General features: G+C 40.6%; 1 protein-coding gene across 1 annotated transcript in view; it reads left to right on the forward strand.

Moving 5' to 3' along the window:
* Hepacam2 (HEPACAM family member 2) overlaps positions 1 to 11,045 on the forward strand; it is a 34,457-nt gene extending 23,412 nt beyond the window's left edge. Inside the window, exons 5-9 of the mRNA XM_051151985.1 lie at positions 6,162 to 6,287; positions 6,391 to 6,415; positions 6,502 to 6,539; positions 7,866 to 7,939; positions 10,935 to 11,045. Coding sequence (XP_051007942.1) covers positions 6,162 to 6,287; positions 6,391 to 6,415; positions 6,502 to 6,539; positions 7,866 to 7,939; positions 10,935 to 11,045 — 374 coding nt within the window. The remainder of the gene's footprint in view (positions 1 to 6,161; positions 6,288 to 6,390; positions 6,416 to 6,501; positions 6,540 to 7,865; positions 7,940 to 10,934) is intronic.
* Positions 11,046 to 17,774: the final 6,729 nt, after the last annotated feature.

The raw sequence follows: 17,774 nt of genomic DNA on the forward strand, positions 1-17,774 counted from the left end.
GTTCTGTCTAATGTACAGCTTGACATCCCAATTGTACTTTCTTCTCCACTTCTGCTTTCTCTTTGACTTCCTTTCTATTATTACCCTTTCTCCTTTTCCTCATTCACTCTTTTCTTTTTTAAATCTTCCCTTATTATTCCTTCTATTATTATCAATATCTTTGCATACAGAAAAAAAGACAAAACAGATCCAAGTTGAGAAAAAAATCCCACAGGTTTGACTAGGAAACAATGCTCTAGATGATTGTATTGGTGAAGGAACAAGTGTGAAAAACATAAGAGCCATGAATCCACTGGTGCCTTCTGTTCTATGCCATTATCCCTGGGGCCTAGAAAAGGACACGTAACAGAGAGAATCTCAGAATATTGTGTTCAATAAAGGAAGCCAGGATAAAACACCTGTTTATACGTGATATTTTTTTTTATTTATTTTTTAGTCCTTCATTAAAAAGATCTTAGGGAGTCACACAGAGTTATCAAAGTGTATAAAGCCCGCAGGTTGATGAAGAAATGTGTGTTCTCTTAGAGCGCTTTGAGATTTAAGGTAACCATACTTGTAAGGTCAAGTACATTGGATTCATACAGTGTCTTGTATATTGGGGTTCATACAGTGTCTTGCTGGACATGTTCGTGGGGAAGGTAGTACTGCCTAGAATATTGCTGTCCAGTAGAACTTTGTGCTAAGACGAAATGGTCAACATCATCACCTTTCAATGTAGCAGCTATTAACCTTGCTTAGCTTTTCAGCAAGCCAAACATGGCTATGCAACTGAGAATTAAAGTTTTAATTTTATTTTTCCTTCCATTAATTTGAATTTGAATTTTACATAACTACATCTTTCTAGTGCTTAGCACATTAGAGAATAAAGCCACAAAAATCCTAGCTAAATTGTGTCTCACTGAGGCAACAAAACAGACTATATTTTCCTTGTAGACACCCCAAAGAATATGTGTTCAAAAAGATTAAAATTAGCACTCATTAATCCATGACATGGCACCTGCTTTGGGCCTAATAAGGGATAGGCACTGATTTTCAAACAACCCGTTACAAGAATTCCTGCTTAAAATATAAAATGTCAAACACACAACTAAAGAATGTCTTTTGCCTTGTAATTTAACACATTTTGTAATCTCAACCATCCTTTCAGCATGTAGCTAACTGAGAGATAGTTTAAAACAAAGTGTGCGTGCGTACATGCGTGTGTGCGTGCGTGCGTGCGTGTGCGTGCGTGTGTGTGTGTGTGTGTGTGTGTGTGTGTGTGTGTGTGTGTGTCCCAAATCATATATGGAACTGTTTGGTGGCAATCTTGGCATCATGTTAGACTTGTTCCTTATGCTTGTTGCAAATGAAAATATAGCTATAATATGTAGTAGGTATATTACAGTTGAGACGTCCCCACTTCTTCAACTTCCTGCATTAACACTCATCCAGTAAGTTTTCATAATATCAGAAACCCCCAGCGTTTGGCTAAGATCTTATTGCAAAGACAGTTACAGTCTTCCTATCAGATAATCGTCTTTAGCAGAGTCTCAAAACCTGTTCGACCTGTACAGTGACTGGCGATTGGTGTTGTAGTAAATAAAGAGAGCAGGTGCTCATGTTCCAGAAGGATCCAGGCTTGTCAACATTAGCGGCCTCACTGTGGTTTTCAGAGCTGTTTTCCAGTCCTCAATGCTCACGGAGCCCTGACTCCAGCAACAGTAAAAATAGGAAGAAAATCCGCAGCGCCAATGTGATAATGTTGTGTTCAATGTTTCTTTTTTCAAAATGAATGAATTTCTGCAACGCAGGTTAAGCATACACAAACTGACACACATGGCCACTGTTTACAAGGTCAGCTGAACACGTGTGGAAAAAAAATCACTCTGACAAACAACCTGCATTAAGACTTGTGGGGAGTCTTAAATCTTTTTCTAAGGCTGGGATATTTGCCTTTAAGACATTTCTAGAACCAAGTTGAAGTTTTGGGTCTCCGGAGGCAAGTTGCAGGAATCAGATGAATCTCTTTGTTTTTAATGAGACAAAACTATGTAGCTGCTTTAAAGTCTCAGCAATAAGAGGCAGAGGGCAGAAGGGCTCAACAATGACTCTAGGGTCACAGACATGGAAAGAAAATAATAACCCGGGAAATAATCAGACCTTTTATTGGCGACCTTCAGTTAGGGAGAGGACAGCTAGAGAATGTGACAATTATCTCTCTGTCTTCGGCCTGTGTGAAGCTGGACAGATGGGGACGTCCACCTCTGTGGACTATGACTCACATCTAGCCCGGGATATTATCAATAGACCTTTCTGTAGCTCAGTACAGATATCTAAAGAAAACAGGCAATTGGCAGGGCCACACAGCAAATGCATGACAAAATAACATCTGAATTCAAAGCCTTTCTTTTTAGCAGTCTTTTTAAAATTCTATTCTTTTCAGGTCACTAAGCTATTGATGTGGCTATTGCCTTCTTAATCAATATCTATAGGTTCATGCATATAAAGCAGTATCTATGTATTGCATCTCATAATACTGAGTTGGGTTCAATTAATAATTTAAAATATGGATATATATTTAAAGAAGTTTTCTTTGAGTAATTTTCTCAACTAATTTAATGTATAAACTTTGTCTACAAGATATACTATTTCATACTTATGAGAAACAATGAAATATATATAGCTAAAAGTAATGTCTAATTGTTTTCAGAAGGTAATAGCCATTAAAATAATAAATCAGCATTTATAGTTAAAAGTAATTATTTTATTTCCTTAATTAAAGACTTTTTAAATACAAATATCTTTTAGGTATTTAATGAGCCTAAATTACTACTATGAGATTTACTATACTATACATATATCTATAATAAGAATATTTATGGAAATTTAGCCATCTGCTTAGAATTTTAAGATTTGTAGATGAAGATATTCAAGTATATAATCACAAGCCCCTGAGGAATGTGCACATAACTTAAAAGGTATCTATAATAGGTGTGTTTTAGATGTATATGTAATGTGGATCAATCAATCATTTCCAAATTATAATCCAAATCTTCTCATTATTAAAAAGTAGGAAAGGATATGAAATAGGAAGAGAAATTGATTAATTTCACCCATTTAGCTAAAGATTTCCCAACTTTGAGTCAGTAAAGACACAGATTGAGATACAACTTTAACCTTCACATCTGAACCCTCAGAACTTTGCTGATAGCTGCTTGAGAACCTATCACAGAATAACTGTGTGTGTCATGTGGGGCCACGAGGAGTGTGCAAGGAACACAGCACATCTCCATGGGGACATGAGGCAGCTGCCATAATTAATGAGCAGATTGGATGGAAGAGTTCTCAGGACTCCACTCTCATCTACAAATAGACACACTGCCTAGGTAACATATGGCTGTCCTGTGTGGGGTACAGCCTCAAACAGCAGGGTAGCGATACTGTGGACACCACACCTCTTGCCCATATTTGCACTTAACGTGTTATTCCATTTTATTTGTTTGCTTAAGGAGGGGGCAAGCATCATTTGCACTCTGGCTTTGGTAAATGAGTCCATTGTGTTTAAATAGTGGGGAGGATGGCGTGCTCTGTACAAACGAATAGCACAAACTCTGAAAGAAGAAGAAAGGAAGCTCTTCCAAGTGCCCAGACGTGCATCATAGGTCCCAATATATACTCTGAGCAATAAGGCCAGAATTTCCCCCACTGACCCATTTTCAAGTCAGAGTTCTAGAAGCTCATCTATCTCAAACCACAGTCGCCTAGGACTGAGACTACAGCAGCAGTCGTTGCTTTTGATGTGCATTCTACATGGAGAAACAGGGACCAGGGCAAGAAACCAGTGCCCTCTAGATGGGGGTGGGGCAAGAAACCAGTGCCCTCTAGATGGGGGTGGGGCAAGAAACCAGTGCCCTCTAGATGGGGGTGGGGCAAGAAACCAGTGCCCTCTAGATGGGGGTGGGGCAAGAAAGATCATTTGTTTTCGGAAGATGACCATGTGCATCCTCATTCTCCGTGGGGAGAACACTGGCCTTCACTTCACCCAAGCTTTCGGGCTGGCAGGAATGGATCACAACAAGGTGGGTCTCTGGCTCCAGATAAGTAGAATCCGATGGGAGGAAGTGAGAGGTGAGGCCTCTAGGGACATAAAAATGAGGAATGGGAAGGTTGGGACCTTCTGTGGAAGAGACTCTAAAATTTTGATCACTTAAATGCTTGTCTAAGTGGGGAAATGTTAAAAATGAAGGATGCGGGAAAGTGTGCTTCTTGTACCAAACTATTGTACCTGTTTTTACACACACATACACACACACACACACACACACACACACACACACACACACACACACATAAAAATAACAAATCTTTTTAACAAAATTTTTCTCAGGGTCTCGTGCCAAAAAGAAGGAAGATGTTAGGGCCTTGATACCAGCCAGAGGGAGAGCATGCCACCCAGAGAGAGACTGTTTCTTACAACAGAATAATTTTGACTTTGGTGGCCTCTTTTATCCATAGCCAACCCATGGTGACAGTCAACCATGATATGACGAAATTAGACTTCAAATAAATGTTTGATTAAACAGTTCAGCAGAGAAATTGCTTGCATCGCTGATGAGCAAACAAGGTATGACTATGAACACTAGTGGATAGTTTACAAGACCACAGTGCCTCAAAATGGCACAAAGTTTTTCATAATAAAAAAACATCCTTGTCTCTCAGACTTAAAGTGGATATAAGAGTAGCAGTGTATGTTCAAATTAGAGGAGATGGCATGGTTTTCATAACCTGTCTACTAGAGTGTGGTTTACAATCTATGCTACAGTAGAAAAAGACTAGACATTTTTAAATGATAATATTCTACAGAGGAAACCTGAGATTTCTTAGGTAGCCCTGTATTGAGAAAAGGAGATGGGTAAAGGCTGGCATTCATTTTAACCCCTGGGACATTAACAGAACCTTTATGGAGGAAGAGGAAGAGGATGCTGGCAAGGCATGTATTGAAGAACTGAGAAGCCACTATATTCTTCATCACACCGAGATTCTCAGGCTGTCTGGAATGGAAGCGCTATTACAGTTTTTGAATGATGATTTCAGGGCACATCAGTCTGGGCAGACAGGTGACTGCTGCAACTCATTTCCACATCAATATCAGAGCTGCATGATAAAGATTACAACTACTTCCTTCCATACAGGTTAATATGTTACTAAGCATATCATAGTCCAGAGCTGGTATTAACATAACCACATAATACAACAAGTTGTATTAAACAGCACTGGAAGGGGGCAGACTGGAATACTGAAAGCCTGGGATTGTCCCCACCATTATAACCCAAGTGACTTTTGCAAGCCTCAGCTTCCTCATCCAGAAGAGATGATAAAATAATTGCTGTCTAATGAGACTGCCAAGGCAATTCAGCAGTTACTATGGATCATGCATCCTTAGCTCAGAGCTTGGTCTATTGTAAGCATTCAGCATGTGTTATATCCATTAACACCGTACTTAATATAGTTCCAGTAGTAAAAGGAATGTCCTACAAAATAAAGTGACTTTAAGTTGCAAAGTGGGATTTTTATGTTTAAATGTTTCATTTCATTGTTGTGTGGTGTGTGTGTGTGTGTGTGTGTGTGTGTGTGTGTGTGTGTGTGTGTGTATAGATGCACGTGTTCCACAGTGTGTATGTGGAGATCAGAAGACAATCTTGAGCCGGGTGTGGTGGCACACACCTGTAATCCCAGCACTCGGGAGGCAGAGGCAGGCGGATGTCTGTGAGTTCGAGGCCATCTTGGTCTACAAAGCAAGTCTGGGACAGCCAGGTCTACAAGAGAAGCCCTGTCTTGAAAACCAAAACAAAACAAAAAACAAAACAGAAAACAATTTTCAGGAGACAGGTTTCTCTCCACACCTCAGTGAGGAGGTGGCAAACACATGTGGAAAGTGGAAAGGAACAATTTTCTATGATGGGCACATTATATCAGCATTTCCCAGGTAATCAGCCACATCTCCAGTCACAAATATCCCCAGGGAGTTTGGGGCTTAAATTTTAAGTTAATGTATTCCACCCATTTAGGGATGAAGGCAAGAGAAAGGAGAGGGAGTGGGGTAAGCAGTGGTGTTCTATTTAAGTAGAACCATAAACCATAAACACTTCAGGTCATATAGTAATTTATTACTATTTTTTTAGGACTGGAGAAGCTTGCACAAAAAGGAAAATCGCTGTCCCCATTAGCAAGTATAACTGGAATATCACTGTTTTTGATTATATCTATGTGTCTTCTTTTTCTGTGGAAAAAATATCAACCTTACAAAGGTAAGTTAAAATGGAACAAATAATACATTTTATTCTTCTAAGCAACCCTAAATTTTTTTTTTAAAAAGCCTTACTGGATTTTCCCCCTTTCTTTTGCCTTTAGCTATAAGACAGAAGCTAGAAGGCAGGTAATGTATATGTTTCTATGAAAATAACTTTAGAATTTCCCCCCTCAATTATAACCCTTGATTAATGAATCTATTTGTCTTTCCAGACCAGAGTCAGAATACAGAAAAGCTCAAACGTTTTCAGGTAAACATCAGACTGGGGAGGAGTGTTATCCATGGTGATGCCATCAGTGCTCTCTGCTGGTAGTTACCGACAACATGGTCAGTGTAGCAGATGAGTAGCCGCTGTTAGGGCAAGCACAATCCCTCTGCTGCCCAGTGCCATCCCTTTACGGAGGCTGCCTCTGCAGCAGCTCTGTGGAAGGCTTTATGTACACTGCTGTAGGGTGAGCTAGGGAAGGACTCGTTTCTCCATTCACAGACAAGAGAACTGAAGATCAGGGAGGTGACATTATTGACTTCTGCTCCATTCTCACCCATCAGTCTGTGAGAGCACAGGGGCCCTTTTGTAGTTTTCTGGAGGACACACAGTGTTGGTGGCCCCATCCTAAGGAGAGAAAGAAGTGGAGGGACCAGCAGGGCCGGGACTGCTCCCTTGTTCCTCAGCCGTCATTGTTGACCCTGTACTGAACTGTTCTAAGTTAACAATAGGTCTTATGCTTATGACAGTGGTGTCACTGAGAGGCTTCAGTCCTATATCTGACGTTTCCCCTTGGGAAAATTATTTTTCTTGGCCTCAATTTCCTTATCTATTTAAAAGAGATAAAAACTTCCTCCTGGGGCTGCTATGAGAATTAAAGTGAAAGGATGTGAAAAGCCTAATAGGGCTCTTAATTTAAAAAAACAAAACAAGGCTCTCCCTCTTTTCTAGTCTTTGCTCTTTTCTAATAACTGGACATCACAGAGGTGAGGGGTTCCAAGACCATCTGGCTCCTCCCAACCAGCTTCATGCCCTTCATTTCCCGGATGAGCCTTGCGTGATATCCCTACTGTGTTGCAGAAGGCCCTTCGTGTGTGTGTGTGTGTGTGTGTGTGTGTGTGTGTGTGTGTGTGTGTGTTTGCGGCTGCTGTTACTACTCGTGTTTCAAATGTTCTGTGTTAGATCTATTGGAACGCAGTAGATACTATGAGTGCCTTAAAGGCTGCTGTGACCTCTATGCTAAGGCCTTAGTGTTCTTCATTCTCCACTCTTGTCCAGATTTGTGTATTTGAGTGTGTAAAACAATATTTCCACGTCAGGCCTTAGGAGTAACTGGTCAAGTTTAGTTTCATCTTTTTTTTTTTTTTTTTTTTTTCTCTCCTAAGAAGGATTCTATTCCCCAATCCATTCAATGCCAATACGACCATACAGGACTAGAAAATACAAAATGGTTTCATGCAAATACCACTTAAGGCTAACAATAAAGATAAGCTCTTCAGATATTCCCAAGAAACAAACAAACAAAAAAATGCATAGACTTTTAAGTCTCAGAGGAAAGCTTCTGTAAGTAAGTGTCCTTTTTCCTTTCAGGCCATGAAGATGCTCTGGGTGACTTCGGAATATACGAATTTGTGACTTTTCCAGATGCGTCTGGTGTTGCCAGGGTTGGTTTTCCTAGTGGCTGATTAAAAGAAGTAGAACTCTGCTTTCCCGGAGGTGTAAGCAGAATTCGTTTGAGAACTGGAGCAGTGATGCCCCAATGGCTTCACTAGCCCTGACTGTGCTCTGCAGTGTTGACTCCCTGGATCCTGAGATCCGTGGGGCTGATGCACTCTTCTCGTTTCTCTTCTCTTCTAGAGACAGTAAAGCTGTCACAGATGAGGAGAAACACTCTTTACCTGGTATATTCTATGAATAGAGAATTAACTAGGCTGGGTACATAGAGAAAAGAAAAACATGGCCTCTGGCGTCCCTGGCTTAAGTTATTCACGTAGCTTCAGTGACCTCAGCCCTTAACTTTGCAGAGCTTGCTCTATTCCTCAGTTCCCTTCCTTTCTGCCTCATAACTCTCAATAGCTTTTCAAAGATATTCGATCACATCCTTGAAGCTCCTTGCTTGCCATAAGGGAGCTGTCATATAGAAAAAGCCTAATAATATACAGCTATACAGTTTTATTATTACCCTAAAGGTGCAATTGTTTAAAAAGTCAGGGGCTTTTATAGTTGAAACCATTTGTTTTCAGTCGCTCTCTTTTTAAAGAATTGTAAACAATCAGTTTCATGCAGAACGTGCCCCTGAACTATAAACTCATGAGCACTTGCAGGGTTGGAAAGGACAGTTTCCCCCTGATTCCTTATTGCCCTATAATAGTCCACTTACGGATGGAACCGAAAATGGATCGCTTGCTTCTGGGTGTCCCTTCTTCCATTTTTTAGAAAGGAACTATTTGCTATTAGGGAAATGGTCCCTTTGTTCTAAGCATCCTATCATTCTGGGTGCTTCATCCAGTGAGTTTCCTGGCTACAGAGTTTATTTCGGAAATGTCCCGTGAGTAATGGGAGATGAGTTGATTGGATTCCATCCTCCCTGAGGGTGAGTCAGTAGTGCCCATATTGTCCCAGAGAGGAGATGCACCTGACAGAGGATTTGTACTGCCCTCTTCAATCTCAGGCAGAAGTGCTTCGCTCTTCACTTCTACAACCGAAAGGACAAAATAAATATGTGGTTGATCTGTTAACTAGAAGAACTTCCATCATGCTATAAAACCCTCTTCTAAAGTGCATCGTCAAAGATTAGAGCAGGAGACTGAAGAGGTAAAAGACTTACTGAGTTTTGAAACATAGTTTATTTTTTTTAATACACATATTTTATTCCTAATAGTTCACTATAAAGGAGTGAAATGTATGTAAGGAGTTTGCATTGAGCCTGGTGATTGATCCTGGGTACACAGTATGGGGCACTAATTACAGGCAGACTGGGACATTAATTGAAGCTTCTGCTGCCTCCAAGTACTTCAGTGTCAGGGACTTGAAGCAGAGAAACGTGCCCTTGAGCTACGTCTCGGACACTGCTTAATTCTGTAAGGCACAACATAACCTGATTGGGAACCATGCTTGAATTCATGAGAATTTTTCTGACATTCTTAATTGGCCATGTCAGATGCTTTGGAGATGAAGTGAGAAATTAAAATGAGTAACTGAAGGAGGACAGTGAGGACAGTGACATGGGGAGGAGGCTCTTGAGTGTGAAGAGGCCAGCATGGCACTGACATGTGATGAATGGCCGTCCAAGGCAATGAGCATAAGAGGAAAACAACTACTAATAAAAACTCTCTAAATTGTCATTGAGAAGGGAAATAAATTGAATTATTAATTTATTAGCATCATAAAATAAAACCAATCTGATTATTGTAGTATATATGAGAGATTCACTCTCTCTTTACCTGTCGTAGGTTTCATTAGTCATTTACCACCTCTTCCAGGAGTTGGAGAGAAGACAAATGCATAAAATTAACAGATTTGCTATTATTCAATAGTTCTAATATTAGATCATATGTTAGCATACATCTGCCATAGCCACTGACCATCTTCATGCCAAGGAAAATGAAGATTTAATCTCAATGAAAAGTTCTATCAAAATCTCAACACAAAATGACTAGAGGAGTCATGGCCTGTGGCTACTGTGCTCCTCCTGAGAACTTTAACAAGAGGAATGAAGCAGTTTCCAAAACCACAGGAAGCTAGGGCATCCCAGTGCAGCTCGGGGGCATGTGACGCCATGCCTCATTGTTACCCAGCAAGCACTTCTCCAGGAGGTGCTGTGTAAGTGTAAAGGACTGCAGGTAGGTAGACGTGTGGTTAAAATAAGGATGAGTGGGAAGGAATACTGGACTCACAATATACTGGAAGACAATGTTTATAGGAAGAAAGAAATTATAAAATAGGAGGAATGTGAGGAAAACACTTAAAATGCAGGTTTCAGCACAGTGATGATCTTTCCCAGATAAATACACTTCATTCTTTCATATTCGGCTAAGCCTTTAGTTTTCAGAGTCATCCCCCACATTAAACCCAAACCCTTTGTCTCTTCACTCACTTGCAATATGATGAGGATTTTGACTTCACATTATTCTTTCTGATAAGCCATCCTTGCATACATAATTGGCAAAAAGTGCTCAAAAGAGCCCTTAAGATATAATACAATAGTTATACGTGTTCTTCGGTTCTACACTAAGCTGTTTTTTTTTTTTTTTAATCTCCCTTTTTGCTACTTTTCTATTATTTTTCTGTACAATATTTCCAGCTTCTCTTCAAATGAAAAAAAAAATAAGTTGTTTGTTAGTCAAGCTACTCCTGAAACAACATAGCCTGAGTGCAGGAAGCTCTAGCAAGGAGGAGGCCGTATTCCAATGGGAGAGATCATCTGTCCTCCACTGTGCTGCATGCTTCCAGCTAGTCTTCACCTAAGTTTTTTTCTTTATTTTTTTCCAAGACAGGGTTTCTCTGTGGAGCCTTGTCTGTCCTAGACTGACTTTGTAGACCAGGCTGGCCTCGAACACACAGCCATCCGCCTGCCTCTGCCTCCCAAGTCCTGGGATTAAAGTCCTGCACCACCACACCTAGCTGAAGTTTTTCCTTTTAATATGCTGTATTTTTTAGATGCCAAGTAGGTCTGCCGCAGCCTCTGATGGTGTAACAGGGCCAGATCTTCACGGAACCATCTATGAAGTTATTCAGCACATCCCTGCGCAGCAAGACAATGCAGAGTAAGTATGAGTCTCCATTTGGTGGGTGCAGTGGAGGCTCTCAGAGGTCAGCTTCTGCATCCCCATGGATTTAGTGGAAGCCTCCAAAAATATTAAAAGAGGAAACCATATCTTCAAAATATATGAAATTCTTCAGGATACATCCTCATTTGAAAGTAATTTTGAAAAATGGAACAGGCAAGTGTAGAAATACCACCTAGAGCCATACATGTGGGCAGGTGGACGACAGGCAGAACTCTGGAGTCGCCAGTCTACAGCATACCTGTCTGCTTTTCAGTGTGTCTCCAAGGAATCCGAATCCGGTGTGAACCGGTTAATCAGGCCAGTACTCAAGTTATCCTCATGACTTCCCAGTGACCTTACTAACTTTATAGCCACAGTGCTCTCTCATGTAGAGAGAAAGCCAGGCAAGAAGGCTGCCAGGGGTGAGTGGCTCAGTCAGCATCTAAGGCCCAACACATTTCCCCTCAAGGCCAACTGTTTCCAGCTGCATAAGACTGGTCCCTCTGAGGCCGAAGGTAGCAAACCACTTACCCAGTTAAGCTCAAGGCCGTTACTAGCACATCTGTCTCTTCTTTGCCATGGAGACTAAGCCCACAGTCTTGAAATAGTGAAATGCTTCTGGTTTGATGTATGTAGCCACCTGCAGGCCTAAGTGCCACAAATCATCTTCTACCCTTTCTCTAGCTGTCGTTTTTGACTCTGAAAAGAACCTCAATAGCTACATCCTTTCTGGCAAAGGGAACAGTTCCAACAGAGTAATCCCTGCTCACTTCTGGGCATATACTAAAAACAACAGCTAGGAGTCCATGAGTGCAGTGAAAACCATCAGATGGAGGAAAAAAAACCCACACTCAGGGGCAGTACAAGTGTTTGAGGGCTAAATGTGTGACAAGAAACTTCGGAGAAAATACTCACGAAGTCAGGTAGGTAAAAACCAATTCCTAACGGAACTAAGAAGTTCTGGTTTGAATTTTTTAAAAAGTTTTGGCTTGAGGCAGTACAAGAAGGAAGTACAGTACCATGATTCTTGAAAAATAAAACTCGAAAATAACACCTGGCCCTCTTAACTTTCTGGAATGCTAAGCGAGGGAATGTTTTTTTGTTTTCATTCTCTTTTCTTTTACTTTTTGATTAATATATGTTAGTTGTGTATAGTTGTGGGGTACAAGGGTACAGTGTGCTATATTGGCCCAGGGATACATTGCCTAAGGATCAAATCAGGTTACTTAGTATGTTGTCACCATTGCTGAGACTCTGTCTGCTGTTTAAGGTTGAATCCGGTAAAAAATAAAAAAGATTTTGGAGTTGGGGGGAAATGGCTCAATTTGTAAAATACATGCCATGAAAATGAGGACTTGAGTTTTAATGCCATAACCTACAAAAAAAGCACGACAAAGCAGCAAACACCTGTTAATTCTGTGCTGGAAACCAGAGACATAAAAATCTCAGGAGCTTGTGGGCCAGTTACTCTAACCAACTAGCAAGCTCCAGGTTCAGGGAAACCTTGTCTCCAATAAGCGTGCACGCACGCGCACACACACACAACGTAAAAAGCGATTGAGGAAAACACCTGATGATGGACCACCCACTTGCACACACATACATACACTCTTGCACATGTCCCCACCCATATGTGCATGTGCACACATGGAAACACATCACGCTTATACATTATGCACACACACACATACACACACACAATTTTTATAGTAATTTTGAAATCTCTATTTAAATTCAGTTCTTTTTCTACATACTCTGTGTCCTAAATATCTATCTACCTTTACTACAAGAATGCTAAATAGAATTGTCTACAAAACAATTGTTTACTCTTTATACCATTGATAAATAAATGTGGTCTCTTTGAATCAGCTCAAAACATTCGTAGTCTTCATCTTCACATCTGTGGAAAGGAGTGAGCAGTTAGGGTTCTCTTGCCCACAAACCTATAGAAACCTACAGAACACTTACTGTGTTTCCTGTATCTCTTCACCAGGTAATAGTCCATGGGCAAAATAGTATATTGTCGTGAAATAATAGAGGGACATTTCAAGAAAAAAAGTCTGGAACCTGTGAAAAACTAAAACCCCAGCAACCCTCAGTCACACGTCCAAACGCAGAACAGACGCATGGCAGGCTTTCACACAGCACTCAATGGGCTGTGTGACCAAGGAACATTCCTCTGTGGATACTGTTTATCATTCAGACTTGGAGCAAGAAGAGAATGAAGCTCCCCAGTTGTTGTGTGTTGAAAGTGTCAAGCAGCCCAGTTAGGGCTCACCTGTGCTCTACTGCCATCAGCACGGACACCGCCCTGTGCCACCTACAAATCAGGAGATGTCACCTTGGTAAATGTTTGTGACAAACTTTATTTTACTAAATGCTCACTACAGTTATAAAAATAAAACACCCTTTTGTGTGTGTGTGTGTCCCAAATTGATTTCTTGTTATTTGTGTCACAAAAACTTAAGGATGCTTAACATAAAAGTAAGGCTCCCTGGTTCTCAGTGAACTTTATTATCTATGGTGTTTTTTAAAAAACTGGCAAAATGTTTAAGGGAATGGTTGTTAAAGTCTTGTTTTCACATTCGTTCAAAGAAAGAAAATTGAAATAAGTTATTCTGTTTGCTTTGACATAGCCTTGATCCTTCAGATTGTAAAGTCCTACTTTAAAGTCAGATTGAGTTGAGATTTTTTTTTAATTCTTATTTTCCATTGGTGCAAATAAAATAGATATTATGGAAAATTATCAAAAATCAAAACCTCTCTCTTTTGTATTTTATGCAGGAGAAACATTTTAATAGAATTTCTTTTTAAAAATATTTGAAGTGACTGCACAGCCTGTCATGAAGGTATATGGTGAATGCTGAATGAGGGCTGAGTCTCACAGCTCCATTCTGCCTTCTAGCGCAGCCATGCTTACAGATATTTCTGATGACAGCGTCCATTCTTGCTACCTACAATACTTTGTTCTGTACTTAGTAAAAACGTGAACTACTCTATCTGATTAGAAAATGAATTCAGGGTCACCATAAACATATGCATTCATCTGGGTGTCCAGAGCGCTGGCTCTCGCACAGTTGAAATCCCTGTCTTGCCTTTCAGAGACAACTTCTCAAGATCCCCTGCATTCTTCATATGTCTACCCTGCTCCTTCAAGCCCCAGAAAAGGTTTAAAGCAGCTCATATGAATGTGTAGATTACGAGGCCAAATATAACTCGAAAAATAAAGTTGTGGAAAAAAAAAAAAAAACAGATGAGAGACACAGCGTGAGGCAAAGTAAAAGCGGAAGTGAGGTTATAGCCGCCAGTGAGCTGAATTTCCCCTGTGTGTGTTGTTTTATGCTACCGAGATCGAGAGATAAATCTCATGACTCTTCTCTGACTATGATACCTTAAGTGCCTGCCCGTGAGCAGTTGTCCATGTAGGTAGTCAGGTAACCACCTCCGCCTGCCCTCCCTTACCGCCGCACCTCCCCCCGCTCCCCCCGCCCCCCGGCCCCCAACGGGAGCCGGAAAGCGTGGTACCTGCTGTTGTGCCTCTTGCTAGGAGGGCAGATGTGAGCTCTGGCTGCCTCTCTGACTTTCTCTTTCCAAACCCTAAACCCCAAATCAAACAAGCAAAGCAAAAAACCCTCAAACAGCCATTTCTTGTACTACATACACGTTTCCCAAATCAAATCCTTTTTATTTTTTAAAGTGTGCAGCAAGAAAATATGTTGACTAGTTCTAGGGTTAGCTTTTTTGTTTATCCTTCCAGACTTTCTCACCCAAACCAAAGGAAATACCAAATAATTTTTTTCAAGCTCACTTTTCCAATCACTTGTAATTCCTCTCATTTCTGTATCTCTCGCACACACACACAAATAGACAGAATCCCTTTGCGCCTAGTTCCACTCAAAGCCGCAGCAAGGAACTGCTGAAGGGAGAAATGGGAAAAGATCGTGAATCCAATTAACTTTTGCCTTCATTGGTGTGGAACGCCGGACGACTCGCTGCTTTTTTAGTAAACGGGGATAAAAAAAAAATCTCATAAATTAATCAAGGTTTCCAAGGGAAGTGACGAACCAAAACCCAGATGTTCACCTAATTAACAAATTAATCTTTAAAAACCAGCCTAAAGTTCTTTCCTTATTACTAAACATAATCTTAGCTTTGCTAGATTTTAGCTTTATGGTACCACTGATCACTTGTAAAAGAGTTCTGTTCTCATCCTATGGTTGGATTTCAAGCAAAACTTAGAAGTATGTAAAAATGCTGCTTTCCTTGGTTTTCTGTTTTTATTTCCACGTGAATAAGGCGATTTCAATTAAATTGGCACACTCTCAGAAGACAGGCCACATGAACCTTCACTCCAGAAGCTTACATCCTTTCAAAAGTTTTATTGCAATAATAAAACTTGAGTGAGACAACACAGTAAATACTGGGCAGGTGGACAGCTAATTTTACTGTGTTTTCTCCAAGTTTTCATTTATTTTTCAGGAAGCCGTTGTTTTCTCCTTCTACATTGTTTTAAATAATCATGTTTATTCATGTCGTTCTTTTTATTCACCTATGGTTCATAGTCAAACATGCATTCATATGGTTTAGTTTCATGAGACGATAAGAAAACAGTGTTTCTGCCCCCCCATAGACACAAAGATTAGATGTGGATGTAAGTTTATTCCTCATCTTTTCTTCTCATTTTACAGAAACATTGTGTGTATTGTGACTACAAAGTAGCCTTGCTTTCTTTTCTCCTCTCTCTCTCTCTCTCTCTCTCTCTCTCTCTCTCTCTCTCTCTCTCTCTCTCTCTCTCTCTCTTCCCAGTGCTGGGACCTTGGACATGCTAGGGGAGTGCTCAGCCACCCAACCATACCCCCAGCCCCTTAACCTTGCCGTCTGTAAGCACTTTTCCATAAATAATATCCTCGCAATGAAGCTAGCGAACATGACAAACCTGTGGACTACAAGTGTGCTTGGAGACTGTGAGACCCCGGGGCCTTGGTGATTTCCCCAAGGACAATGAGTGGCAGAGCTCATCTTGTAACTCACTGTCTGGCTCCGAGCCTGGGGGCAACTGTCCATTTCAAGGCACCACATGATCCTCTGGACGTGGCATCCAGAAACAGAGCAGAGAGTAATGGATCTTCTGTCGTCAGCCTTTCCTTGAGTATTGTGTTAGCTTCAAATCCAAGTGGCTTTCCACAAACAGTTTACTCATTTTGTTTGTGTCTAAGAAGTTGCACATTTCAATATGTTCCTGGGAAAGATGACTGCCCCAAGGCTTTCCCTTGACAGAGAGTAAACTGAGAGATCGTTTCCATGCCTGAGAAAATCCCCAGAAGAATTGTACCTTGAGTTTAGGAAGAAGCCCTCATTAAATCTAACATGAGCAGTTGTCCCAGGAGCTAGGGGCTTCAGAGGCTCCACAGCAGCCTGCTCTTCTGAGAGTCCCCTGTAGCCTCTTTCCTGCTATACACATTTTAGAACCCACACAATAAGCATTTTTGAACTTCACTGAGTTGAATTGCATGCCCTTTCTTTCTTTACTTATTTTTTTAAGAGGCTTTTAAAAAGATGTATTTATTTATTGTGTATACAGTGTTCTGCCTGCATGTACACCTGCAGGACAGAAGAGGGCATCGGATTGGATTGTAGATGGTTGTGAGCCACCATATGGTTGCTGGGAATTGAACTCAGGACCTTTGGAAGAGCAAAGAATGCTCTTAACCTCTGAGCCATCTCTCCAGCCCTACATGCCCTTTCTATGTTTAATAAAAATGCCATCTGGAGGAGACAAATAAATTACTTTGTTTCCAATAGCCAAGTTCCTTTGACTCCCAGGGTCACTTAATGACTTTGAGAGCTGTTTTTGTTTTTCTTACTGTCACCAAGACCCTATGAAAGTTGTTTGCTCTTTAAGTAGAGCCTTGAAATTGTGATCAAACCTTGATATGTTATTTTCATTACTTATAAAATAATGTTTAGTATTTTCTAAGTTACAGATCGGTGGTCAACGGATATTTTATGGATAGTAAAACTGACACTCGAGTACCCTGGGCCTCAGTTTTGCCCTCAAAACATGGCAGAAAATAAATACAAAAAGATCTCTGTCTAGTTTTAATTTATCCCATAGTGGGCTTGGGTTGTGATTCATTGGTATAGTATCAGTGGTGTGTGCAAAACCCTATCCCACTACATCAAGAACCATAGTTTTCCTCATCACAGTAAACACTTCGTGCAGATGACACCAACGTGACAAGGTTCTTTCCTATGCTTTCATCACACATCTATTGAAGCCCGTGTCACCCTATTGTAGCTATGCTGAGGATCAATTATATAGAGTTCATTACTCTATATATTTAGTAATGTATTCAAAACACGGCTGCAAGAGTCTGTTAGAAAGTCAAAGCAATCCAGAAAAGTTTCTCACGGCATACATGGTATCACAGTTGAAGAAGAGTTTATCATCTTTTGAGCGTGTGACATGAAGTGCAGATACGCAATGCTGGGAACATGTGGAGGGGTACCTGGTAAAACCATGCAAATGCATCTAGTACTTGGAAAATAAAACTGGTGAAAAATTTAAGCACAATTATGGTGGGACCCTTCTGCTATCTACCTTCCATGTGCCAGGAGACAGAGAAGGATTAAATATGCTCCCCTATTTGTCTTCTAAGAACTTATAATCAGTCAGAGAAAGAGAGGCAGGGTGCTTGATAGTAACGCCAGCAGCTCATCAGTACAATAA

This window comes from Acomys russatus, chromosome 10, assembly GCF_903995435.1.
Source record: "Acomys russatus chromosome 10, mAcoRus1.1, whole genome shotgun sequence".
In the NCBI taxonomy this organism is placed as follows: Eukaryota; Metazoa; Chordata; class Mammalia; order Rodentia; family Muridae; genus Acomys; species Acomys russatus.